Consider the following 26,341-nt stretch of genomic DNA (forward strand, 5'->3'; position numbering starts at 1 on the left):
AGTTGGTGGTGGTGGTAGTGGTGGTAGTGGTGGTGGTAGTTGGTGGTGGTAGTTGGTGGTGGTGGTGGTGGTGGTAGTAGTAGTGGTGCTAGTGGTGGTGGTAGTGGTGGTTGTTGGTGGTGGTAGTTGGTATTGGTGGTGGTAGTGGTGGTGGTAGTTGGTGGTGATGGTAGTTGGTGGTGGTAGTTGGTAGTGGTGGTAGTGGTAGTTGGTGGTGGTGGTAGTTGGTGGTGGTGGTAGTGGTAGTTGGTGGTGGTGGTGGTTGTTGGTGGTGGTAGTGGTAGTTGGTAGTGGTGGTTGTTGGTGGTGGTAGTGGTGGTAGTGGTGGTGGTAGTGGTGGTGGTGGTGGTGGTTGTTGGTGGTGGTACTGGTGGTGGTGGTGGTAGTTGGTAGTGGTGGTTGTTGGTGGTAGTGGTGGTAGTGGTGGTGGTAGTGGTGGTGGTAGTAGTGGTGGTAGTTGGTGGTGGTAGTTGGTGGTGGTAGTGGTGGTGGTAGTGGTGGTGGTAGTGGTAGTAGTGGTGGTGGTAGTTGGTGGTGGTAGTGGTGGTGGTAGTGGTGGTGGTAGTTGGTGGTGGTAGTGGTGGTGGCAGTGGTAGTGGTGGTGATGGTAGTCGGTGGTGGTAGTGGTGGTAGTGGTGGTGGTGGTAGTGGTGGTGGTAGTAGTGGTGGTGGTAGTTGGTGGCAGTGGTGGTAGTGGTGGTGGTAGTTGGTGGTGGTAGTTGGTGGTGGTGGTGGCGGTCTTGCTAACACGACCTAGGGAGGAGGAAGTCTCCGATATTTGTTTTCGTCTTTACAGAGAATTATATTGGGGCTCCTTTTCAGCCCACACGCAAACAAGAGCCGGCGGACTGTGTACACACACACACGTGGTGTGTGTATACAACACGTGTGTGTGTGTTCACACACGTGTGTGTGTATATATAGGGGCTTACCGAGGCCACGGGTATAAACGTGGACACGTCTAGCAACAACCATAACCACGACTACTCAGACCCCCAAGGTTTAAACGCGGGCATCACGGCGTGAGCGGCTTGCAAGGTCCCCCAACTCGACACAGACTGATTCACACACACTCACACACACTCACATATTCACACATTCTACATATAAATACTGGTACTGACCCAGGCGTGTTCCAGGTTTGTATCCTGGACCATCGAAGACTCTCTCGTGCCCAGCTAGGGCATCTTGCAGCACAACGCAAGCGACATCCGTCTGGTGGACACGCGGCATCGCACTACGCACAGCTACCTGGTGAGCACTTAGAGCGGTGAGAGAGAGAGAGAGAGGGGGGTAGTCATACAGGCAGGACGAACGCAGTTGGACACCACGCACAGACACAGAGAGACAGACACAGAGAGACAGACACAGACACGCACACACAGACACAGAGAAACACACAGAGACACGCACACACAGACACAGAGACACACACAGACACAGAGACACACACAGAGACACACAGAGACACACACAGAGACACACAGAGACACACACAGAGACACACACAGACACAGAGAGACATACAGACACGCACAGACAGACACACAGAGAGACACACACACAGCTATAGACACAGACACACACACAGAGACACACAGACACACACAGAGACACACAGATATACACACAGACACACACAGAGACACACAGAGAGACAGGCAGAGACAGAGGAGCAGGTCCCAAGGCTCTTCGCCATGAGAGTCGCCACCACCACCACCACGACCGTCTCGACGCTAGCGGCGCTCCTCGCTACTGCGCTGTGCGTGGTCGGGCTGCCACGTGGGGTGGTGGTTATGGACACCACCACCAACACCACCACCAACAACCACCACCACCACCACAGGCAGCACCACCAACCACCAGCAGCAGCGCTAACAGCCACCACCAACACCACCACCACCAACAACAACAACAACCAGCCCCACCTGCTCGACCACCAGCACCTCTTCCAACTCAACCAAATCAACGACACAGTTCGGCAACGCCACGACGACGAGCCTCCAGCAGCAGAACATCACCAACAACATCACCAACAACATCACCAACAACATCACCAACAACATCACCAGCAACATCACCAACAACATCACCAACAGCAGCAGCAGCAGCGTCATCGTCGTCAACATCTGAACGAATCGCACGTGGCGAAGGAGGAGGAGCAGGCAGTGGAGATGGAGGAGATGGAGGATGATGATGGTGGTGGTGGTGATGATGAGAATGGGAGGCGGAACGCCGAGGAGATGAAGGCGGAGGCACTGCGGACACTGCGGGAGCTGTTCGGCCTCGAGCGGGGAGAGGTCGCCGAGGAGGGAGTCGGTGGAGGAGGTGGAGGAGGTGGCCGGGACCCCACGACCACTTCCGGCGTGGCTCCAGCGGCGGCCCGGCCGCCCCAGTTCATGGTGGACCTCTACGAGGCCGTGTCCGGGGAGGGCGGCGTGACCCGCGAGCCCGGCCTGCTGGCCGGGAATGTCGTGCGCAGCTTCCTCACCAGGGGTGAGTCGGGCTGGTGGTGGTGGTGAGTGGTGGTGGTGAGTGGTGAGTGGTGGTGGTGAGTGGTGGTGGTGGTGGTGAGTGGTGAGGAGTGGTGGTGAGTGGTGGTGGTGAGTGGTGGTGGTGAGTGGTGGTGGTGGTGAGTGGTGGTGGTGAGTGGTGGTGGCGGTGGTGAATGGTGGTGGTGGGGAGTGGTGGTGGTGGTGAGTGGTGGTGGTGGTGAGTGGTGGTGGTGGTGGTGAGTGGTGGTGAGTGGTGGTGAATGGTGGTGGTGGGGAGTGGTGGTGGGGAATGGTGGTGAGTGGTGAGTGGTGGTGGTGAGTGGTGGTGGTGGTGAGTGGTGGTGGTGAGTGGTGGTGGTGAGTGGTGGTGGTGGTGAGTGGTGGTGTTGGTAAGTGGTGGTGGTGGTGAGTGGTGGTGAGTGGTGGTGAGTGGTGGTGGTGAGTGGTGGTGGTGAGTGGTGGTGGTGAGTGGTGGTGAGTGGTGGTGTTGGTGAGTGGTGGTGAGTGGTGAGTGGTGGTGGTGGTGGTGGTGAGTGGTGGTGAGTGATGGTGGTGAGTGGTGGTGGTGAGTGGTGGTGAGACACCTTTGGAGAGAGAGAGATGTTCAGTGATGACAGTCCGCTAAAGGCTACCTAGGGGACGTCTGTCTTTGTGTGTGTGTCAGTACGTGCACCGGTCCTGGGCCTCCCCTAGGTCAACTCAGCCTCAAATTAGTACCTGACGCACTGGGAAGACAAAGGTGGCCGGGCGTGGTGCCGGCCACCCACCCCCTCGTGTGCCACAGTGCCGGCAGCCTTCATAGGTGCTGCTGTAGGATTTTATTGCATACGTATGTGATGTTTAGATTTGTGTACAATGAATGTTATGTGCATCTTGTAATTTTTTTGGGTGGTTAGTGGTGGTACAATGAACGCTGCGAATCTTAGCGGCGTTCATTGAAGCTCTGTCGTCCCGACAGGTCTGTTCTTTTCACCTGAAGAAGGCCACTTGTGTTGTGGCCGAAACGTCGTGAGAATTTTATTGTTTTATTTTATTATTTCAGTCTCATTCTACGTGGTGACTTTACCGAAAGAACCAAAGAAGATGAATCTTGTAATTGTATTATTTGTTGCGGTTGAACCCAAATCAAGAGCCGAATGGCTCACAGGGTAAATCCTAATAAATGAAACTGAAACTGCTCGCTAACATCACTTGCCCCGACAGTCTGTTAAGGCTACACGGGGGATCTTTGTCTTTGTGTACGTAGTGTATAACGTATGTGTGTCGTGTGTGTGTGTGTGTAGCATGTGTGTAGTATGTGTGTGTATAGTGTATGGGGCCGTCCATAAATTACGTCACGCACCTAGGAGGGGGGGAGGGGGGGTTAAACATTTGTGACGATGTGACGAGGGGGGGGGGTTTGAGAAATGTGACGTCACATCAAAATGCGCAACTTTAAATAAATGTTAATTAAATAGCATTGTTATAACAACACTAATTTTTGTTATTTTTTTATTACTAACTATTTGATTATTAAAATTTACTAAGGTAATTCTTTTTTATTTATTCCACGAAGGAGCATTTTGCTTCTCCATGGGAGAATGTAGAAGCATCAATTTTGCAAAAAAAAAAATTAAATGCTTGTTTATTAAACATTTAGATTCTAATGATTCTACCAGGGCTTTTCATTCTGTGGAATGAATATGTGATTGTTATAATTGTACTCTACATTTTGCTTCGTTCTACTACGAAGTTTCAAGTATTTATTTTTATAGCTATAATTACTTTTAATATTTTAGAATTCTAAGATAATTTCAATATAATATTCTGAACATTTGCAGTTTTAGTTAGACGTTGAATAATTTCAAGTGAATTTTATGCTAAATTTCAGCTTTCCCGACGCCTCCTTTTTAAAAAATGTTTTCTACTACAACATCAGAGTGCACATTAAATACGCACTACAATGACAATAGTTTCAAGTGATTTGAAGCATGTTTTATTTTCAAAATGGAAATATGGTTTGGGGGGGGGGGTGTATGTAGTATAGTGTGTGTAGTGTATGTAGTATAGTGTGTGTAGTGTATGTAGTATAGTGTGTGTAGTGTATGTAGTATGTGTGTGTAGTGTATGTAGTATAGTGTGTAGTGTATGTAGTATGTGTGTGTATAGTGTATGTAGTATAGTGTGTATAGTGTATGTAGTATGTGTGTAGTGTATGTAGTATAGTGTGTATAGTGTATGTAGTATGTGTGTGTAGTGTATGTAGTATGTGTGTGTGTGTATAGTGTGTAGTATGTGTGTGTGTAGTGTATGTAGTATAGTGTGTATAGTGTATGTAGTATGTGTGTGTAGTGTATGTAGTATGTGTAGTGTATATAGTATGTAGTATAGTGTGTAGTGTATGTAGTATGTGTGTATAGTGTATGTAGTATGTGTATGTATAGTGTATGTAGTATGTGTATGTGTAGTGTATGTAGTATGTGTGTGTAGTGTATGTAGTATGTGTGTGTAGTGTATGTAGTATGTGTGTGTAGTGTATGTAGTATAGTGTGTATAGTGTATGTAGTATAGTGTGTAGTGTATGTAGTTAGTGTGTGTGTAGTGTATGTAGTATAGTGTGTGTGTAGTGTATGTAGTATAGTGTGTGTAGTGTATGTAGTATGTGTGTGTGTAGTGTATGTAGTATGTGTGTGTGTAGTGTGTATGTAGTATGTGTGTGTAGTGTATGTAGTATGTGTGTGTAGTGTATGTAGTATGTGTGTGTGTAGTGTATGTAGTATGTGTGTGTGTAGTGTATGTAGTATGTGTGTGTGTAGTGTATGTAGTATGTGTGTGTATAGTGTATGTAGTATGTGTGTGTATAGTGTATGTAGTATGTGTGTGTGTAGTGTATGTAGTATGTGTGTGTGTAGTGTATGTAGTATGTGTGTGTGTAGTGTATGTAGTATGTGTGTGTGTAGTGTATGTAGTATGTGTGTGTGTAGTGTATGTAGTATGTGTGTGTGTAGTGTATGTAGTATGTGTATGTAGTATAGTGTGTGTAGTGTATGTAGTATGTGTGTATAGTATGTGTGTGTGTAGTGTATGTAGTATGTGTATGTAGTATGTGTGTGTAGTGTATGTAGTATGTGTGTGTGTAGTGTATGTAGTATGTGTGTGTGTAGTGTATGTAGTATGTGTGTGTAGTGTATGTAGTATGTGTGTGTGTAGTGTATGTAGTATGTGTGTGTGTAGTGTATGTAGTATGTGTGTGTGTGTAGTGTATGTAGTATGTGTGTGTAGTGTATGTAGTATGTGTGTGTATGTAGTATGTGTGTGTGTAGTGTATGTAGTATGTGTGTGTGTAGTGTATGTAGTATGTGTGTGTGTAGTGTATGTAGTATGTGTTTATAGTGTATGTTGTGTGTAGTGTATGTAGTATGTGTATAGTGTATGTAGTATGTGTGTATAGTGTATGTAGTTTGTGTGTATAGTGTATGTAGTATGTGTGTATAGTGTATGTAGTATGTGTGTATAGTGTATGTAGTGTGTGTGTATAGTGTATGTAGTGTGTGTGTAGCGTATGTAGTATAGTGTGTGTAGTTTATGTAGTATAGTGTGTGTAGTGTATGTAGTATGTGTGTGTATAGTGTATGTAGTATGTGTGTATAGTGTATGTAGTATGTGTGTATAGTGTATGTAGTATAGTGTGTGTAGCGTATGTAGTATAGTGTGTGTAGTGTATGTAGTATACTGTGTGTAGTGTATGTAGTATAGTGTGTAGCGTATATAGTATGTGTGTATAGCGTATGTAGTATGTGTGTGTAGCGTATGTAGTATGTGTGTGTAGCGTATGTAGTATGTGTGTGTAGCGTATGTAGTATGTGTAGCGTATGTAGTATGTGTGTGTAGCGTATGTAGTATAGTGTGTGTAGCGTATGTAGTATAGTGTGTAGCGTATGTAGTATGTGTGTGTAGCGTATGTAGTATGTGTGTGTAGTGTATGTAGTATGTGTGTGTAGTGTATGTAGTATGTGTGTGTGTAGTGTATGTAGTATGTGTGTGTGTAGTGTATGTAGTATGTGTGTGTGTAGTGTATGTAGTATGTGTGTGTGTAGTGTATGTAGTATGCGTGTGTGTATAGTGTATGTAGTATGTGTGTGTGTATAGTGTATGTAGTATGTGTGTGTATAGTGTATGTAGTATGTGTGTGTATAGTGTATGTAGTATGTGTGTGTATAGTGTATGTAGTATGTGTGTGTATAGTGTATGTAGTATGTGTGTGTATAGTGTATGTAGTATGTGTGTGTATAGTGTATGTAGTATGTGTGTGTAAAGTGTATGTAGTATGTGTGTGTAAAGTGTATGTAGTATGTGTATAGTGTGTGTAAAGTGTATGTAGTATGTGTATAGTGTGTGTAAAGTGTATGTAGTATGTGTATAGTGTATGTAGTATGTGTATAGTGTATGTAGTATGTGTATAGTGTATGTAGTATGTGTATAGTGTATGTAGTATGTGTGTGTGTAGTGTATGTAGTATGTGTGTGTGTAGTGTATGTAGTATGTGTGTGAGTAGTGTATGTAGTATAGTGTGTAGTGTATGTAGTATGTGTGTATAGTGTATGTGGTATGTGTGTATAGTGTATGTGGTATGTGTGTATAGTGTATGTGGTATGTGTGTGTAGTGTATGTGGTATGTGTGTATAGTGTATGTGGTATGTGTGTGTAGTGTATGTGGTATGTGTGTATAGTGTATGTGGTATGTGTGTGTAGTGTATGTAGTATGTGTGTGTAGTGTATGTAGTATGTGTGTGTAGTGTATGTAGTATTTGTGTGTATGTAGTATGTGTGTGTATGTAGTATGTGTGTGTATGTAGTATGTGTGTGTATAGTGTATGTAGTATGTGTGTATAGTGTATGTAGTATGTGTGTGTGTAGTGTATGTAGTATGTGTGTATAGTGTATGTAGTATGTGTGTATAGTGTATGTAGTATGTGTGTGTATAGTGTATGTAGTCTGTATGGTGTATGTAGTATGTGTATAGTGTATGTAGTATGTGTATAGTGTATGTAGTATGTGTGTGAGTAGTGTATGTAGTATGTGTGTGTGTAGTGTATGTAGTATGTGTATAGTGTATGTAGTATGTGTATAGTGTATGTAGTATGTGTGTGTAGTGTATGTAGTATGTGTGTGTGTATGGTGTATGTAGTATGCGTGTGTGTGTATAGTGTATGTAGTATGCGTGTGTATAGTGTATGGAGTGTGTGTGTGTATAGTGTATGTAGTATGTGTGTGTAGTGTATGTAGTATGTGTATAGTGTATGTAGTATGTGTGTATAGTGTATGTAGTATGTGTGTATAGTGTATGTAGTATGTGTGTATAGTGTATGTAGTATGTGTGTGTGTGTAGTGTGTAGTATGTGTGTGTGTAGTGTGTAGTATGTGTGTGTGTAGTGTATGTAGTATGTGTGTGTGTAGTGTATGTAGTATGTGTGTGTAGTGTGTGTGTGTAGTGTATGTAGTATGTGTGTGTATAGTGTATGTAGTATGTGTGTGTATAGTGTATGTAGTATGTGTGTATAGTGTATGTAGTATGTGTGTAGTGTGTAGTATGTGTGTGTGTAGTGTATGTAGTATGTGTGTGTGTAGTGTATGTAGTATGTGTGTGTAGTGTGTAGTATGTGTATAATGCCACGCATTTTAGAGTTATTTTGGCGATGACGATGATGATGATGACTACGATGACGATGATGATGACGAAGATGACGGTGATGATGACGAAGATGACGACAATGACGGTGATGATGACGGTGATGATGACGACGATGACTGTTATGATGACGATATGATGACGACAATGACGGTGATGTGACGATGATGATGACGACAATGATGGTGACGATGACGACAATCAGAATCAGAATCAGAAAGGGTTTTATTCGCCATGTAAGTTCACACCGACACGGAATTTACTTTGGCAGGATGGTGCATACATTCAACATATAGGAATCTAAAATCTTAAATAAGTTTTAAACAAGTCTTACTATAATAAGGGTTAAAAGTCTAACACCAAGGGGCTGAAGTATATAAAATTAAATACATATCGAATATAAAATAGCTTTAAGATATAATTTAAAAATAAAAAATACAAATAGGGTAACATAGTTAATATCGGCAAGGTGTCGTTATGTAGATCAAATGTTAAAAACAGTGTTAGCCCTTGGCCTTGTTTAACAGGCCAGCAGCAGATGGGAAGAAACTGTTTTTATGGCGTGAGGTTTTGGTCCTGATGGACCGAAGCCTTCTGCCGGAGGGGAGTAGCTGAAACAGAGAGTGTCCAGGGTGGGAGAAATCGGCCATAATATTCCTCGCTCGCCTCATGGACCTTGTCGTGTGCAGGTCCTCGAGGGTTGGTAGATTGCAGGCAATCACCTTCTCAGCAGTGTGGATGACACGCTGCAGTCTGCTCTTGTCCTTGGCAGTGGCAGCAGCATACCAGACGGTTATGGAGGAGGTGAGGATGGATTCAATGATCGCTGTATAGAATTGCACCATCATTGTCTTTGGCAGGTTGAATTTCTTCAGCTGCCGTAGAAAGTACATCCTCTGTTGAGCTTTCTTGGTGAGGGAGCTGATGTTCAATTCCCACTTGAGGTCCCGGGAGAGAATAGTGCCCAGGAAGCGGAAGGACTCTACAATTTTTACTGGGGAGTCTAACAGGGTGATGGGGGTGAGTGGTGCTGTATTCTTCCTGAAGTCCACAACCATCTCAACTGTCTTTAGAGCATTTAGCTCTAAGTTGTTCTGGCTACACCAGGTCACCAGATTGTCAGCTTCCCACCTATAGTCAGACTCATCCCCACCAGAGATCAGCCCAATGAGGGTGGTGTCATCCGCAAACTTCAATAGTTTGACGGACAGATGATTGGAGGTGCAGCTGTTGGTATACAGGGAGAAGAGCAGAGGGGAAAGGACGCAGCCCTGAGGAGTTCCGGTGCTGATGGACCTGGAGCCAGAGACTTGTGTTCCCAGCTTAACGCACTGCTTCCTGTCAGACAGGAAGTCTGTGATCCATTTACAGGTGGTGTATGGCACGTTCAGCTGGAAGAGCTTGTCCTGAAGCAGGGCAGGGATGATGGTGTTGAAGGCAGAGCTGAAGTCCACAAACAGGATCCTGGCGTAGGATGCTGGGGCGTCCAGATGCTGTAGGGTGAAGTGGAGGGCCATGTTAACTGCATCGTCCACAGACCTGTTGGCTCTGTAGGCAAACTGAAGGGGGTCCAGGAGAGGGTCTGTGATGGCTTTGAGGTGTGCCAGGACCAGGCGCTCAAAAGACTTCATTACCACAGATGTAAGGGCGACCGGTCTGTAATCATTTAGTCCTGTTGGCCTTAGCTTTTTGGGCACAGGGATGATGGTGGAGGACTTGAGACAGGCTGGTACATGGCATGTCTCCAGGGAGGTGTTAAAGATGTTGGTGAACACCGGAGACAGCTGGTCAGCACAGTGCCTGAGGGTGGCTGGAGAGACAGAGTCCGGCCCGGCTGCTTTGCGTGGATTCTGCCTCTTGAAAAGTCTATTAACTTCTCCCTCCTGAAAGGAGATAGTCGTCTCTGTAGTATTGGTGGGGGATGGGGCCTCTTGGGTTGGAAGGGGTGGTTCAGGACAGTCCAATTGTCTTTCAAATCTACAGTAGAACTCGTTCAGGTCGTTGGCTAGGCGGGAGTCGTTAGTGGTGTGGTGGGCTCTGGGTTTGTAGTTGGTGATCTGCCTGAGCCCTCTCCAGACAGAAGCAGCGTCGTTTGTAGAGAACTGGTGTTTTAGTCTCTCTGAGTACAGTCGTTTAGCCTCTCTCACCGCTTTGCTAAACCTGTTCTTCGACTCCTTGAATCTGTCTCTATCTCCACTCCTAAACGCTTCCTCCTTCTCCAACCTCAACCTTCTGAGCTTTGCTGAGAACCAGGGCTTATTGTTGTTAAAGTTCACCCTGGTACGTGTTGGGATACAGCAGTCCTCACAGAAGCTGATGTAGGACGTCACAGCCTCTGTGAGTTCATCCAGACTATTGGTAGCAGTCGTGAACATATCCCAGTCAGTACAGTCTAAGCACGCCCGCAAATCTTCCACAGCCTCACTGGTCCACTGTTTAGATGTCCTCACAGCAGGTTTACAGAGTTTTAGTTTCTGCCTGTATGCAGGAATCAGGTGGACCATGGCATGGTCAGAGTGTCCTAGTGCTGCTCGGGGGACGGCGTGGTAGGCTCTACTGACTGTAGTGTAACAGTGATCCAGAGTGTTCCCTTCTCTGGTTGGGCATTTAATGAATTGTATGTATTTGGGGAGTTCGTGGCTGAGATTACCTTTGTTAAAGTCGCCAAGTACGATAACCAACGAATCTGGATTTGCTCGCTCCACACTCAGAATCTGATCGGCGAGCATGCGTTGGGCCTCTTTAACCTGAGGACAAGGCGGCAAATAAACTCCGACCAAAATGAGCGACGCGAACTCGCGAGGCGAGTAAAACGGTTTACAGGTTATAAAAATTGATTCAAGGAGTGGAGAACAATGTTGCAGAATCACTGTGACATCTACACACCAGCCACTGTTAATGTAAAAACAAATACCACCGCCTTTCGTCTTGCCGGAGAGTGCTATGTCACGATCCGATCTTACAAGATGGAATCCTGCTAGTTGTAGCGAAGTGTCCGGAATCAAATCACACAGCCATGTTTCCGTGAAGCACAATGCAGAAGCTGAAAGAAAGTCTTTGTTTTTTACCATCAGTAGCTGAAGTTCATCCATTTTGTTGCACAGTGAACGTACGTTGGAGAGGAAAAAGCTCGGAAGCACTGTTCGGATCCCGCGTCTGCGTAGCCGTACTAGAGCCCCCGACCGTTTACCCCTTGGGCGGCGTTTCGTCGCTTGAGCAAAGCCTAGCGCGGCATTGACTAGAATGCCTACTAATTCTGCCGCTGGAAGCAGAAAAGTAGGAATTAAATCCACAGGAGTTGTTTCCCTGATATTTAAAAGTTCGTCTCTTGTTAGAGAACTCCGAAAATCTTGGCAAAACACTGAATTGACAGACAAAACAAGACAAAACAGGGCGCACCGACCGGCTGAGGCTACCATCATCAGCGCCATCTTCGCACCAGCACGGGTGTGCTGAACAGCAGGCCTCTCTCACCAGCACTGGTGTGATGAACAGCAGGACTCTCTCACCAGCACTGGTGTGTTGAACAGTAGGCCCCTCTCACCAGCACGGGAGTGGTGAACAGCAGGCCCCTCTCACCAACACAGGTGTGATGAACAGTAGGCCTCTCTCACCAGCATGGGAGTGAACAGCAGGCCCCTCTCACCAACACGGGGGTGATGAACAGCACGCCCCTCACACCAGCACGGGTGTGATGAATAGTAGGCCTCTCTCACCAGCACGGGTGTGATGAACAGCAGGCCCCTCTCACCAGCACGGGTGTGTTGAACAGCAGGCCCCTCTCACCAGCACGGGTGTGTTGAACAGCAGGCCCCTCTCACCAGCACGGGTGTGTTGAACAGCAGGCCCCTCTCACCAGCACGGGTGTGCTGAACAGTAGGCCCCTCTCACCAGCACGGGTCTGTTGAACAGCAGGCCCCTCTCACCAGCACGGGTGTGCTGAACAGTAGGCCCCTCAACACGGGTGTGCTGAACAGCAGGCCTCTCTCACCAACACGGGTGTGCTGAACAGTAGGCCCCTCAACAGCAGGCCCCTCTCACCAGCACGGATGTGATGAACAGCAGGCCCCTCTCACCAGCACGGGTGTGTTGAACAGCAGGCCCCTCAACACGTGTGAGCTGAACAGCAGGCCTCTCTCACCAGCACGGGTGTGCTGAACAGCAGGCCCCTCTCACCAGCACGGGTGTGCTGAACAGCAGGCCCCTCAACACGTGTGAGCTGAACAGCAGGCCTCTCTCACCAGCACGGGTGTGCTGAACAGCAGGCCCCTCTCACCAGCAATGACGGTGATGTGACGATGATGATGATGGTGACGACGGTGATGATGACGACGATGCTCATGATGGCGACACTTTCAACGCGCTACCATTGGCGACGGCCAGGTCTGAATTGGTCTGCATGGAGCTATGGCGCCGATAAGAGGGGTTGACAGCGCTGCGTTAAACCCACCACCACCACCACCACGTGTGTGTGGTGTGAGTGTGTGTGGTGTGAGTGTGTGTGGTGTGTGTGTGTGTGTGGTGTGTGTGTGGTGTGTGTGTGGTGTGTGTGTGGTGTGTGTGTGGTGTGTGTGTGGTGTAGTGTGGTGTGTGTGTGGTGTGAGTGTGTGTGTGGTGTGAGTGTGTGTGTGGTGTGAGTGCGTGTGGTGTGTGCGTGTGGTGTGAGTGTGTGTGTGGTGTGGTGTGAGTGTGTGTGTGGTGTGTGTATGGTGTGTGTGTGGTGAGTGCGTGTGGTGAGTGTGTGTGGTGTGGTGTGAGTGTGTGTGGTGTGTGTGGTGTGTGGTGTGTGTGGTGTGTGTGGTGTGTGTGTGGTGTGTGTGGTGTGTGTGTGGTGTGTGTGGTGTGTGTGGTGTGTGTGTGGTGTGTGTGTGTGGTGTGTGTGGTGTGTGTGGTGTGTGTGGTGTGTGTGGTGTGTGTGGTGAGTGCGTGTGGTGTGTGTGTGGTGTGAGTGTGTGTGGTGTGTGCGTGTGGTGTGTGTGTGTGGTGTGGTGTGAGTGTGTGTGTGTGGTGAGTGTGTGTGGTGTGTGTGTGTGGTGTGAGTGTGTGTGTGGTGTGAGTGTGTGTAGTGTGTGGTGTGAGTGTGGCGAGTACGTGTGGTGAGTGTGTGTGGTGTGTGTAGTGTGTGGTGTGAGTGTGGTGAGTACGTGTGGTGTGTGTGGTGTGGTGTGAGTGTGTGTGCGTGTGCATGGAGCTAGGGCGCCGATAAGAGGGGTTGACAGCGCTGCGTTAAACCCGCCACCACCACCACCACCACCGCCACCACCACCACCACCACGCGAGCACGGCCAATCACTCAGTGGGTTTGCGTCGCGCCAACGAAACGTGGTGCCAATTCCTCACCGGTAGCGCGGCACGCACGCACGCCGGGCTGCGCGTCGGGGGGAGATCAAAACCGCGGACACTTCGCCCCGGCAATCACGACGACGATGACGATGACGACGATGTCCAGCGGCGGCGGACCGCAGAGTTGCGGCTGACGTGATCCCCGCCCTCATACCCCGCTCCGGGCGCGTGTCTCTGCTCCCGTCTTCGCGTTCGCCAGCGGAGTCGGAGCGCTCGCTGTTCGTGTTCGACGTGGGGCGGGTGGCACGTGCCGAGCGCGTGCTCTCTGCCGAGCTGCACGTGTTCCGCACGCGTCACGCTCAGCCGCGTGGTGGGGCGGCGGCCTCGGCGGCCGCGGCTGCGGCGGCGGCGGCGGCGGCGGCGCCTGGCGGCGGCGGGGAGCAACCGGGCGGCTCCTACTCCCACTCGTCGCGGAGACACCAGCAGCACTACTGCCAGGTAGGTAGCGTTCACCCACTCGCTCATGCACTCGCTCACTAATACACTCACTCACTAATACACTCACTCACTAATACACTCGCTCGCTAATACACTCACTCACTCACTAATACACTCGCTCACTAATACACTCACTCGCTAATACACTCGCTCGCTCATACACTCACTCACTCACTAATACACTCGCTCGCTCATACACTCACTCACTAATACACTCGCTCGCTCATACACTCACTCACTCACTAATACACTCGCTCACTAATACACTCACTCACTAATACACTCGCTCGCTCATACACTCACTCACTCGCTAATACACTCACTCACTAATACACTCGCTCACTAATACACTCACTCGCTCATACACTCACTCACTCACTAATACACTCGCTCACTAATACACTCACTCACTAATACACTCGCTCGCTCATACACTCACTCACTCGCTAATACACTCACTCACTAATACACTCGCTCACTAATACACTCACTCGCTCATACACTCACTCACTCACTAATACACTCGCTCACTCATACACTCGCTCACTAATGCACTCGCTCACTAAGTAATATACTCGCTCGCTCGCTAATACACTCACTCACTAATACACTCACTCACTAATACACTCACTCACTAATACACTCACTCACTCGCTAATACACTCACTCACTAATACACTCACTCACTAATACACTCGCTCGCTCATACACTCACTCACTAACTAATACACTCGCTCACTCATACACTCACTCACTAATACACTCGCTCACTAATACACTCACTCACTCACTAATACACTCGCTCACTAATACACTCACTCGCTCATACACTCACTCACTCACTAATACACTCGCTCACTCATACACTCACTCGCTAATACACTCACTCACTAATATACTCACTCACTCACACACTCACTCACTAATACACTCGCTCACTCATACACTCGCTCACTCGCTCATGCACTCGCTCACTAATACACTCGCTCACTAATACACTCGCTCACTCATACACTCACTAATACACTCGCTCACTCATACACTCACTCACTAATACACTCGCTCGCTCATACACTCACTCACTCGCTAATACACTCACTCACTAATACACTCGCTCACTAATACACTCGCTCGCTCATACACTCACTCACTAATACACTCGCTCACTCATACACTCACTCACTAATACACTCGCTCGCTCATACACTCACTCACTCGCTAATACACTCACTCACTAATACACTCGCTCACTAATACACTCGCTCGCTCATACACTCACTCACTCACTAATACACTCGCTCACTCATACACTCGCTCACTAATGCACTAGCTCACTAAGTAATATACTCGCTCGCTCGCTAATGCACTCACTCACTAATACACTCGCTCACTAATATACTCACTCACTCGCTAATACACTCACTCACTAATACACTCACTCACTAATACACTCGCTCGCTCATACACTCACTCACTAACTAATACACTCGCTCACTAATACACTCACTCACTCACTAATACACTCGCTCACTAATACACTCACTCGCTCATACACTCACTCACTCACTAATACACTCGCTCACTCATACACTCACTCGCTAATACACTCACTCACTAATATACTCACTCACTCACTAATACACTCACTCACTAATACACTCACTCACTAATACACTCACTCACTAGTACACTCACTCACTACTGCCAGGTAACACTCACTCACTAATACACTCACTCACTACTGCCAGGCAACACTCACTAACTAACACGCTCACTCACTACTGCCAGGTAACACTCACTAACTAACACTCTCACTCTGTACTCCCCACCCTCCTCCCCCCCAGGTGAACGTGTTTGCGCTGCACGGTGCACCACCCGTCCAGGGGCACACCGCGAGCGGCCGCCTCGTGGCCTCGCGCCTCGTGTCTGTGTACGGGGCCACGTGGGAGGTGTTCACGGTGACTCGCGCGGTGAGTACCCACCCCACCCTCCCTCTTGCCACAGGCTACGCACCGGCCCACTCACAGGCCCACCCACAGGCCCACTCACAGGCCCACCCACAGGCCCACCCACAGGCCCACCCACAGGCTCACTCACAGGCCCACTCACAGGCCTACTCACAGGCCCACCCACAGACACACTCACAGGCCCACCCACAGGCCAACCCACAGGCTCACTCACAGGCCCACCCACAGGCCAACCCACAGGCCCACTAACAGGCCCACCCACAGGCCCACCCACAGGCTTACCCACAGGCCCACTCACAGGCCCACTCACAGGTCCACCCACAGGCCTACTCACAGGCCTACTCACAGGCCCACCCACAGACCCACTCACAGGCCCACTCACAGGCCCACTCACAGGCCCACCCACAGGCCCACTCACAGGCCCACCCACAGGCCCACTCACAGGCCCACCCACAAGCCCACCCACAGGCCTACTCACAGGCCTACTCACAGGCCCACCCACAGACCCACTCACAGGCCCACCCACAGGCCCACCCACAGGCCCACCCACAGGCTCACCCACAGGCCCACCAACAGGCCCACCCACAGGCCCACTCACAGGCCCACTCACAGGCCCACTCACAGGCCCACCCACAAGCCCACCCACAGGCTTACCCACAGGCCCACTCACAGGCCCACTCACAGGCCCACCCACAGGCCCACCCACAGGCCCACCCACAGGCCCACCCACAGGCCTACTCACAGGCCCACCCACAGACCCACTCACAGGCCCACTCACAGGCCCACTCACAGGCCCACCCACAGGCCCACTCACAGGCCCACCCACAGGCCCACTCACAGGCCCACCCACAAGCCCACCCACAGGCCTACTCACAGGCCTACTCACAGGCCCACCTACAGGCCCACTCACAGGCACACCCACAGGCCCACCCACAGGCCCACCCACAGGCCCACCCACAGGCTCACCCACAGGCCCACCAACAGGCCCACCCACAGGCCCACTCACAGGCCCACTCACAGGCCCACTCACAGGCCCACCCACAAGCCCACCCACAGGCTTACCCACAGGCCCACTCACAGGCCCACTCACAGGCCCACCCACAGGCCCACCCACAGGCCCACCCACAGGCCCACCCACAGGCCCACCCACAGGCCTACTCACAGGCCCACCCACAGACCCACTCACAGGCCCACTCACAGGCCCACTCACAGGCCCACCCACAGACCCACTCACAGGCCCACCCACAGGCCCACTCACAGGCCCACCCACAGACACACTCACAGGCCCACCCACAGGCCCACCCACAGGCCCACCCACAGGCCCACCCACAGGCCCACCCACAGACACACTCACAGGCCCACCAACAGGCCCACCCACAGGCCCACCCACAGGCCCACTCACAGGCCCACCCACAGGCCCACCCACAGGCCCACTCACAGGCCCACTCACAGGCCCACCCACAGGCCCACTCACAGGCCCACCCACAAGCCCACCCACAGGCCTACTCACAGGCCTACTCACAGGCCCACCTACAGGCCCACTCACAGGCACACCCACAGGCCCACCCACAGGCCCACCCACAGGCCTTAAGGCAGCTCAAACCTGACGGCGGCGACTCTCCCTGTGGCGGCTCAGCTCACAGCCTCACCACCGTCGTGACCCCCGACCCCCGCCCCCTTCGCCCCCGGCAGGTCCAGTCCTGGGTGTCGGACCGCAGCTCCAATCACGGCCTGCTGGTCACCGTGGACAACCTGTCCCACGGCCACGCCGAGCGGGGGGACGGGCCGGCGGGCCGGCCCGCGTCGGCCGACCGAGGGGACACCCTCAAGTTCGTGAGCGGCAGGGACCGCCAGGTCGGCAGGGAGCCGATGCTCGTCGTGTTCTCGGACGACGGCCGCAGGTCGGCGTTCGGCCGCAACCCTGGCCACGGTGAGCGGGAGGTGGAGGAGGTGATTGGAGGAGGTGGAGGAGGTGATTGGAGGATGTGGGGGAGGTGGTTAGAGGAGTAGGAGGTGGTGATTGGAGGAGGAGGTTAGAGGAGGAGGGGGTTAGAGGAGGAGGGGGTTAGAGGAGGAGGAGGAGGTGGTGGTGGTTGGAGGAGGTGGAGGAGGGGGTGGTGGTGGTGGTGGTTGGAGGAGGAGGAGGAGGGGGTGGTGGTTGGAGGAGGAGGGGGTGGTGGTGGTGGTGGTGGTTGGAGGAGGAGGAGGAGGAGGTGGTTAGAGGAGTAGGAGGTGGTGATTGGAGGAGGAGGTGGAGGAGGGGGTGGTGGTTGGAGGAGGAGGGGGTGGTGGTGGTTGGAGGAGGAGGTGGTTGGAGGAGGAGGTGGTTGGAGGGGGTGATGGTGGTTGGAGGTGGTTAGAGGAGGAGGAGGGGGTGGATGTGGTTGGAGGAGGTGGTTAGAGGAGGAGGGGGTGGAGGTGATTGGAGGAGGAGGTGGAGGAGGAGGGGGTGGTGGTGGTTGGAGGAGGAGGTGGTTAGAAGAGGAGGGGGTGGTTAGAAGAGGAGGGGGTGGAGGTGGTGATTGGAGGAGGAGGTTAGAGGAGGAGGAGGTTAGAGGAGGAGGAGGTTAGAGGAGGAGGAGGTGGAGGAGGAGGTGGTTAGAGGAGGAGGGGGTGGAGGTGGTTGGAGGAGGAGGTGGAGGAGGAGGGGGTGGTGGTGGTTGGAGGAGGAGGAGGAGGTGGTTAAAAGAGGAGGGGGTGGAGGTGGTTGGAGGAGGAGAAGGTGGTTAGAGGAGGAGGCGGTGGTGGTGGTTGGAGGAGGAGGTGGTGGTTATAGGAGGAGGGGGTGGAGGAGGTGATGGTTGAAGGAGGTGGTTAGAGTAGGAGGTAGTGGTGATGGTTGGAGGGGGAGGAAGAGGTGTTAGAGGTGTGGGTGGTGGTGGAGGAGGTGATCGTTGGAGGAGGTGGTGGTGTAGAGGAGGTGGTGTAGAGGAGGTGGTGGTGGTGTAGAGGTGGTGTAGAGGAGGTGGTGGTGGTGTAGAGGAGGTGGTGGTGGTGTAGAGGTGGTGTAGAGGAGGTGGTGGTGGTGTAGAGGTGGTGTAGAGGAGGTGGTGGTGGTGTAGAGGTGGTGTAGAGGAGGAGGTGGTGGTGGTGGTGTCGAGGAGGCGGTGACGTTGGACGCCGTTGTTGTTCACCGCCTCAGACTACGAGCTGCCGAGCGACTCCGCCGACGCCGCCGCCGCCGCCGCCGCCGCCCTCCGCCGCCTCTCGCGATCCCGCCGCAACCTCCCCAAGCCGTCCACCTCCTCAACCTCGTCCTCCTCGTCGCCGGCCGACTCCCCCGCCAGACCGCAGGCGCCGAAGCCGCCGTCGGCTTCGGCGTCGGCGTCGGAGGGCTCGGGGCCTTGCCGCCGCCACCCGATGTACGTCGACTTCCAGGAGGTGGGCTGGTCCGGCTGGGTCATCTCCCCGCGCGGCTACAACGCCTACTCCTGCGCCGGCGCCTGCCCCTTCCCGCTGGGCCACGCGTTGCGGCCCACCAACCACGCGACGGTGCAGAGCGTCGTGCGGGCCCTGCGGCCGCCCTCCTCCTCCTCCTCCTCCTCGGCGGCGGCGGCGGGGGGCCGAGGGTCGGCGGTGCGGGCGCCGTGCTGCGTCCCCGACGAGCTCTACTCCATCAACCTCCTCTACTACGACGAGGCGGGCAACGTTGTGCTCAAGCAGTACGACGACATGGTGGCCGTCAGCTGCGGCTGCCACTGACAAGCGGCCGCGGCCGGTTGCTCCTCCTCCTCATCCTCCTCCTCGTCGTCGTCGTCGTCGCCGCAACCCGGTGACCCCATTGGAACGACGACGACGACGACGACGACGACGGTGAACCTCAACGGGGGGGGGGGGGGGTCACCGTCTTTTTTTTTGCCGCGCGCCGAACGGAAAAACGTCTCGAGCGGTTGCCGCGACGAACGATGGGTTGCGCCGCTGCCGCCTCGCGGTCACCCCGGAGAGAAGAGTGTGGGCTCAGAGAGAAGAGAGAAGAGTGTGGGCTCAGAGAGAAGAGAGACAGAGAGAAGAGTGTGGGCTCAGAGAGAAGAGAGAAGAGTGTGGGCTCAGAGAGAAGAGAGAAGAGTGTGGGCTCAGAGAGAAGAGAGACAGAGAGAAGAGTGTGGGCTCAGAGAGAAGAGAGAAGAGTGTGGGCTCAGAGAGAAGAGTGTGGGCTCAGAGAGAAGAGAGAAGAGTGTGGGCTCAGAGAGAAGAGAGAAGAGTGTGGGCTCAGAGAGAAGAGAGAAGAGTGTGGGCTCAGAGAGAAGAGAGAAGAGTGTGGGCTCAGAGAGAAGAGAGACAGAGAGAAGAGTGTGGGCTCAGAGAGAAGAGAGAAGAGTGTGGGCTCAGAGAGAAGAGAGACAGAGAGAAGAGTGTGGGCTCAGAGAGAAGAGAGAAGAGTGTGGGCTCAGAGAGAAGAGAGACAGAGAGAAGAGTGTGGGCTCAGAGAGAAGAGAGACAGAGAGAAGAGTGTGGGCTCAGAGAGAAGAGAGAAGAGTGTGGGCTCAGAGAGAAGAGTGTGGGCTCAGAGAGAAGAGAGACAGAGAGAAGAGTGTGGGCTCAGAGAGAAGAGAGATGGAGAGAAGAGTGTGGGCTCAGAGAGAAGAGTGTGGGCTCAGAGAGAAGAGTGTGGGCTCAGAGAGAAGAGAGACAGAGAGAAGAGTGTGGGCTCAGAGAGAAGAGAGACGGAGAGAAGAGTGTGGGCTCAGAGAGAAGAGTGTGGGCTCAGAGAGAAGAGTGTGGGCTCAGAGAGAAGAGAGACAGAGAGAAGAGTGTGGGCTCAGAGAGAAGAGAGATGGAGAGAAGAGTGTGGGCTCAGAGAGAAGAGTGTGGGCTCAGAGAGAAGAGTGTGGGCTCAGAGAGAAGAGTGTGGGCTCAGAGAGAAGAGAGATGGAGAGAAGAGTGTGGGCTCAGAGAGAAGAGTGTGGGCTCAGAGAGAAGAGTGTGGGCTCAGAGAGAAGAGTGTGGGCTCAGAGAGAAGAGTGTGGGCTCAGAGAGAAGAGAGACAGAGAGAAGAGTGTGGGCTCAGAGAGAAGAGAGACGGAGAGAAGAGTGTGGGCTCGGAGAGAAGAGAGAAGAGTGTGGGCTCAGAGAGAAGAGAGAAGAGTGTGGGCTCAGAGAGAAGAGAGAAGAGTGTGGGCTCAGAGAGAAGAGAGAAGAGTGTGGGCTCAGAGAGAAGAGAGAAGAGTGTGGGCTCAGAGAGTAGAGAGAAGAGTGTGGGCTCAGAGAGTAGAGAGAAGAGTGTGGGCTCAGAGAGAAGAGAGAAGAGTGTGGGCTCAGAGAGTAGAGAGACAGAGAGGACTCTGAGAGAGAGAGACAGAGAGAGGACTCTGAGAGAGAGAGAGACAGAGAGGACTCTGAGAGAGAGAGAGACAGAGAGAGGACTCTGAGAGAGAGAGAGACAGAGAGAGGACTCTGAGAGAGAGAGAGACAGAGAGAGGGGACTCTGAGAGAGAGAGAGAGACAGAGAGAGGGGACTCTGAGAGAGAGAGACAGAGAGAGAGGACTCTGAGAGAGAGAGACAGAGAGAGAGAGGACTCTGAGAGAGAGAGAGACAGAGAGAGGGGACTCTGAGAGAGAGAGAGACAGAGAGAGGGGACTCTGAGAGAGAGAGAGACAGAGAGAGAGGACTCTGAGAGAGAGAGAGGAGACTTGGAGATGCGAGGAGGAGGAGCCGCAGACGCGGAGTGTGAAGCCAGCAGCCGCCAGCGGCAGTAGCCACGCGGCGGCGAGGAACGAAAGCCGCCGGTAGAGGCAGCTTTGCCGGAGGCCCCCCCCCCCCCCCCCAGGGCCCCCCCCCCCCCAGGCCCCCCGGACTGGGCCCAACCGATCAAACGATAACCGAGCGCGCCCGCCACGGGCGACATTGCCCCAATGCGTTATGTGCACTTCGAAATGCGTAACGACCCCTGTACAATAGCGACGATTGATATTTATAAAGCGTGAGTAAATGACGCGCCTGAGGGATGCTGCTGCTGCTGCTGCTGATGCATCGTGGGGAGGCAGGGGGGGGGGTGGGAACGGTGAGAGGAGACTGGACGGACGGATTCCAAGAAGTCCGTCGCTCGCACGTCAGTCCCACGGCCACCCCCCGACCTCGCCGCCCCGTGCGAGTCCGCGTTGTAAGTCCAATGCGAGCCGACGGGGATTTGTCAACGCGAATGATTGTGTATGTGTGTGTGTGTGCGCGTGCACACGCGCGCGTCTGTAAACGCGTGTGTGTGTGTGCGCGCGTCTGTAAATACTTATGTGTGTGTGTGTCTGTAAATGTGTATATGTGTGTGTGTATATGTGTGTGTGTGTGCGTCTGTAAATGTGTATCTGTGTGTGTGTGTGCGTCTGTAAATGTGTATATATGTGTGTGTATGTGCGTCTGTAAATACTTATGTGTGTGTGTGCGTCTGTAAATGTGTATATGTGTGTGTGTATATGTGTGTGTGTGTGTGCGTCTGTAAATATGTATGTGTGTGTGTGTGTGCGCGTCTGTAAATGTGTATATGTGTGTGTGTGTGTGCGTCTGTAAATATGTATGTGTGTGTGTGTGTGCGCGCGTCTGTAAATGTGTATCTGTGTGTGTGTGCGTCTGTAAATGTGTATATATGTGTGTGTGTATATATGTGTGTGTGTGCGTCTGTAAATATGTATGTGTGTGTGTGTGTGCGCGCGTCTGTAAATGTGTATCTGTGTGTGTGTGCGTCTGTAAATGTGTATATATGTGTGTGTGTATATATGTGTGTGTGTGCGTCTGTAAATATGTATGTGTGTGTGTGTGCGCGCGTCTGTAAATGTGTATATGTGTGTGTGTATATGTGTGTGTGCGTCTGTAAATATGTATGTGTGTGTGTGTGCGCGTGTCTGTAAATGTGTATATGTGTGTGTGTATATGTGTGTGTGTGTACGTCTGTAAATATGTATGTATGTGTGTGTGTGTGCGCGCGTCTGTAAATGTGTATATGTGTGTGTGTATATGTGTGTGTGTGTACGTCTGTAAATATGTATGTGTGTGTGCGCGCGTCTGTAAATGTGTATATGTGTGTGTGTATATGTGTGTGTGTGTGTAAATGTGTGTGTGTGCGCGCGTCTGGGTGCAAGCCTTCCGTCGTGCTTTGTTGCCGGGTCTCGTGCGGGTTCTGTGCGTGCCTCAATGCAAGCCCGACACGATGGCAGTGTACGGGGGTGGGTGGGGGGTGGGTGGGGGTGGGGGGTCTCATCTGCGTGCGTCTCTCGTCTGCGTGCCCGTGAGCCTTGTAACGATTCGACTCGCGGATTTGCGCGGCTCCTGGATGGCACTCACGGCCCTCCACCCCCCGCCCCCCCCCCCATCGTCGCCGTTCGTCTGCGCGAGCGAACGCGAAAAATAAAGTGGAGATCGTGACGTCACTCGCAAGCGTGCACCCCCCCCTCTCTCTTTGGGGGTTCTCTCTGTGTGTGTGCGCGCGAGTCGGTGAGTCTGTGTGTGATTCACCGGCGAAACGGCACGGTGCTCGGATTGTAAATGCTGCTGCAGCCTTACCCTCCGACACGCCACCGCTGTGCCGGACTCGGAACGAAATTGGCACCCTTTTTTTTTGTTGGCGTGATGCAACCTTGCCGATTGGCTGTGTCGGGTGGTGGCGGGCTCAACGACACACGCGCGCGTTTTTATTTTACGCGATCGAACCCAAAAGGAACCTCTCGCGGATGCCATCGGCCGCGAAGGCAGCCTGCCGCTCCGTGTTTACGCTGTGGGTCTCATTCGCCGCCAAGTGGCGGTGACGTCACCCCGGCGCTTGTGCCAGGCCAAGTTCACTTTGAGGCCATAACACACAACACAAAGACCCGTATAGCCTCGGCAGACTGTTGGGGCAAGTGCTGTTAGCGAGCAGCACCTGTGAAGGGTGGCCAGCAACCAACGCCCTCTGTCTCCCCGGTGACAATATTTACACACTGCACCAGGTACTCATTTGAGGCTGAGTCGACCTAGGTTTGGAGGCCCCATTCACCAGTTCAGACAATCGTCACTGGTGTTGGCCGTGAGCGTAGCGCTGCATAGCGCTAACCGCTACACTACCGCTCGCCATCCATAACACCAATACAGCCGCCGTTCTCCACTAAGTGAGCACACTGCCCAGGTATGGGAAACTCTCCACTCTCTCCACAACTGCCCCATCACTACAGCGTCACCGTCCGGCACCACCGGACGGTGACGCTGTAGTGGATGCGAGCGATGCCATGGTGGGTGGGGGGGGCGGGGGAACGGCCAATTCCATTATGCTTTTACCCTCATGTCGCGCGTAGCCGCCATAGCGGCCAATGGGGGCTCTGGATGGGTGCGAGGGGCTGGTAACCCCTCCACCTTCAACACAAGTGCAGACAGTCCCCGGGTTACGGAAGCCCCCCCCCCCCCCCCCGACTTACGGAAATCCGACCTTACGGAAATGCTGCGCCATAAATAGTGTCAAAAGAAAATGTTCAGTGTCAATGCCCGGAAATGTTTCGCGTTTAGTTAAGTGAGCACAAGCAGTGCTGCGCGGTGAGGTTGCGGATGAATACCGCGGAGCGAGGAGGCATAAGGTGGGCAAAGCCGTCTTACGCCTCACTTGAGCTTCGCCAGGATGAAGGTAAATGGAATTTTCCTTTGATTTCCGATGGAAAATGGTTCCGTTTCCGACATACAAAAAAATTCCGTAAACCTGGGGACTGCCTGCAACCACTAAAATGCATGTTAAAAATGTAACCAACAAAGACAAAGATCTCCCGTATAGCCTGTGACAGACTGTTGGGGCAAGTGCTGTTAGCGAGCAGCACCTATGAAGGCTAACCGGCACGGCACACGAGGGGGTGGGTGGCCAGCACCACGCCCGGCCGACTTTGTCTCCTTCGTGACGATATTGTTTCGCACCGCACCAGGTACTCATTTGAGGCTGAGTCGACCTAGGAGGAGAGGCCCAGGACCGGCTCAAATAATCGTCACCGGTGTTGGCCGTGAGAGGGAATCGAACTCGGGTCCCTGGAACACACACACACACAGACCCTTCTCAATCAAGCTGATCATTGATTGTCCAGGTCCGGTGAAACCGGCAAGATCGCTCCAAAGGCTGTGATGAAATAGTGAATGTGTATGGTCTGACTTTAACGTAGCTATTTCTATGAGCAGTTACAAGCTAATCACTCAGCTATTTCAATGCTAAATTCTATGCTAATTCCATTGTCAAGGGGTGCCTCTGCGGATGTGTATGCTTTAACTTAGCTATTTCAATGCTAAATTCTATGCTAATTCCATTGTCAAGGGGTGCCTCTGCGGATGTGTATGCTTTAACTTTTAACATAACTATTTCTGTGACCAGTCACAAGCTAATCATTCAGCCATTTCAATGCTAAATTATATGCTAATTCCTTTGTCAAGGCGCTTTGTTCCTCTCACACAGCTTAAAGGCCGTGATCTGAAAGTGGCTCTTTCACTCCAGCGCTGTCCTACCAGACAGTCTCGTCCCTTCACCTGATGAAGGCCGCTTGTGTTGTGGCCGAAACGTCGTGAGAATATTATTGTGTTATTTTATTTCATCAATTTATTATTTTATTATCATTCTACGTGGTGACTTTACCGAAAGAACCAAAGAAGATGAATCATTGCAGTCACGAAAGCTTTAAATCGAAAAAAAGGTAGAAGATTTCGATTTAAAGCTTTCGTGACTGCAAGGATTCATCTTCTTTGGTTCTTTCGGTAAAGTCACCACGTAGAATGAGAATAAAATAATAAATTGATAAAATAAAAGAACACAACAATATTCTCACGACGTTTCCGCCACAACACAAGCGGCCTTCGTCAGGTGAAGGGACGAGACTGTCTGGAGGACAGCGAGCGCTGGAGTGAGAAAGCCACGCTGAGATCACGACCTTTAAGCTGTGTGAGAAGAAACAAAGCGCCTTGACAAAGGAATTAGGTAGAAGATACCATTTGGTACCCGGCTAGCTTCTAGGACACAAGCAACGCGGAAGAAAAATCTGAAAATCTTGAGATTTTTTTTATTTCAAGGTCCCCAAATCTCTATTTTTTTTTGTTAGTGGCCCATAAACACGTCTGTTGCCTGGTGACATTCAGAAAACCGTTCCAAATATAAGATGATGTTTTTATTGACTTATTTCGTTTGACAAGAAAGCGTTAGATGGCGAAGAAAATGAAAGCGAGAACCGCTGCGGTTGGGTTCTTTCTCCGATAGTTTTTTTTTAGATATTTCGGAGTCAAGCAGTGGGTTTTGAACGACAAAAATTGACGGCATTTGATGACGTTCACATCTGAATCATTCGCAAAAGGGTAAAACATTGGAGAGTTCGTCCTCGCAAAGTATTAAGTTCAACACATTCTCCTGCGGAGGGAGCTGGTAGGAACGTTGGGTTGCTCGGTCAATGGCCAGGGTCAACGGCGGCACCACCACGTGGTGTGTTCAGCACAATATGCCCGACTGTGAGGG

The 26,341-nt window shown here is 51.7% G+C and overlaps 1 protein-coding gene across 1 annotated transcript; it reads left to right on the forward strand.

Moving 5' to 3' along the window:
* Positions 1–669: 669 nt before the first annotated feature.
* LOC116958220 (uncharacterized) lies at positions 670–23,270 on the forward strand. Its single transcript, XM_076056107.1, has 6 exons — positions 670–1,038; positions 1,140–2,496; positions 13,706–13,944; positions 15,789–15,914; positions 17,604–17,841; positions 19,054–23,270. Exons 2-6 carry the CDS (start codon positions 1,698–1,700, stop codon positions 19,611–19,613), a joined length of 1,962 nt encoding a protein of 653 aa, XP_075912222.1. The 5' UTR covers positions 670–1,038; positions 1,140–1,697; the 3' UTR covers positions 19,614–23,270.
* The last annotated feature ends 3,071 nt before the right edge of the window (positions 23,271–26,341 follow it).

The sequence above is a fragment of the Petromyzon marinus genome, chromosome 74, assembly GCF_048934315.1.
Source record: "Petromyzon marinus isolate PM22_M1 ecotype Great Lakes invasive population chromosome 74, UKy_Petmar_22M1.pri1.0, whole genome shotgun sequence".
Taxonomy (NCBI): Eukaryota; Metazoa; Chordata; class Hyperoartia; order Petromyzontiformes; family Petromyzontidae; genus Petromyzon; species Petromyzon marinus.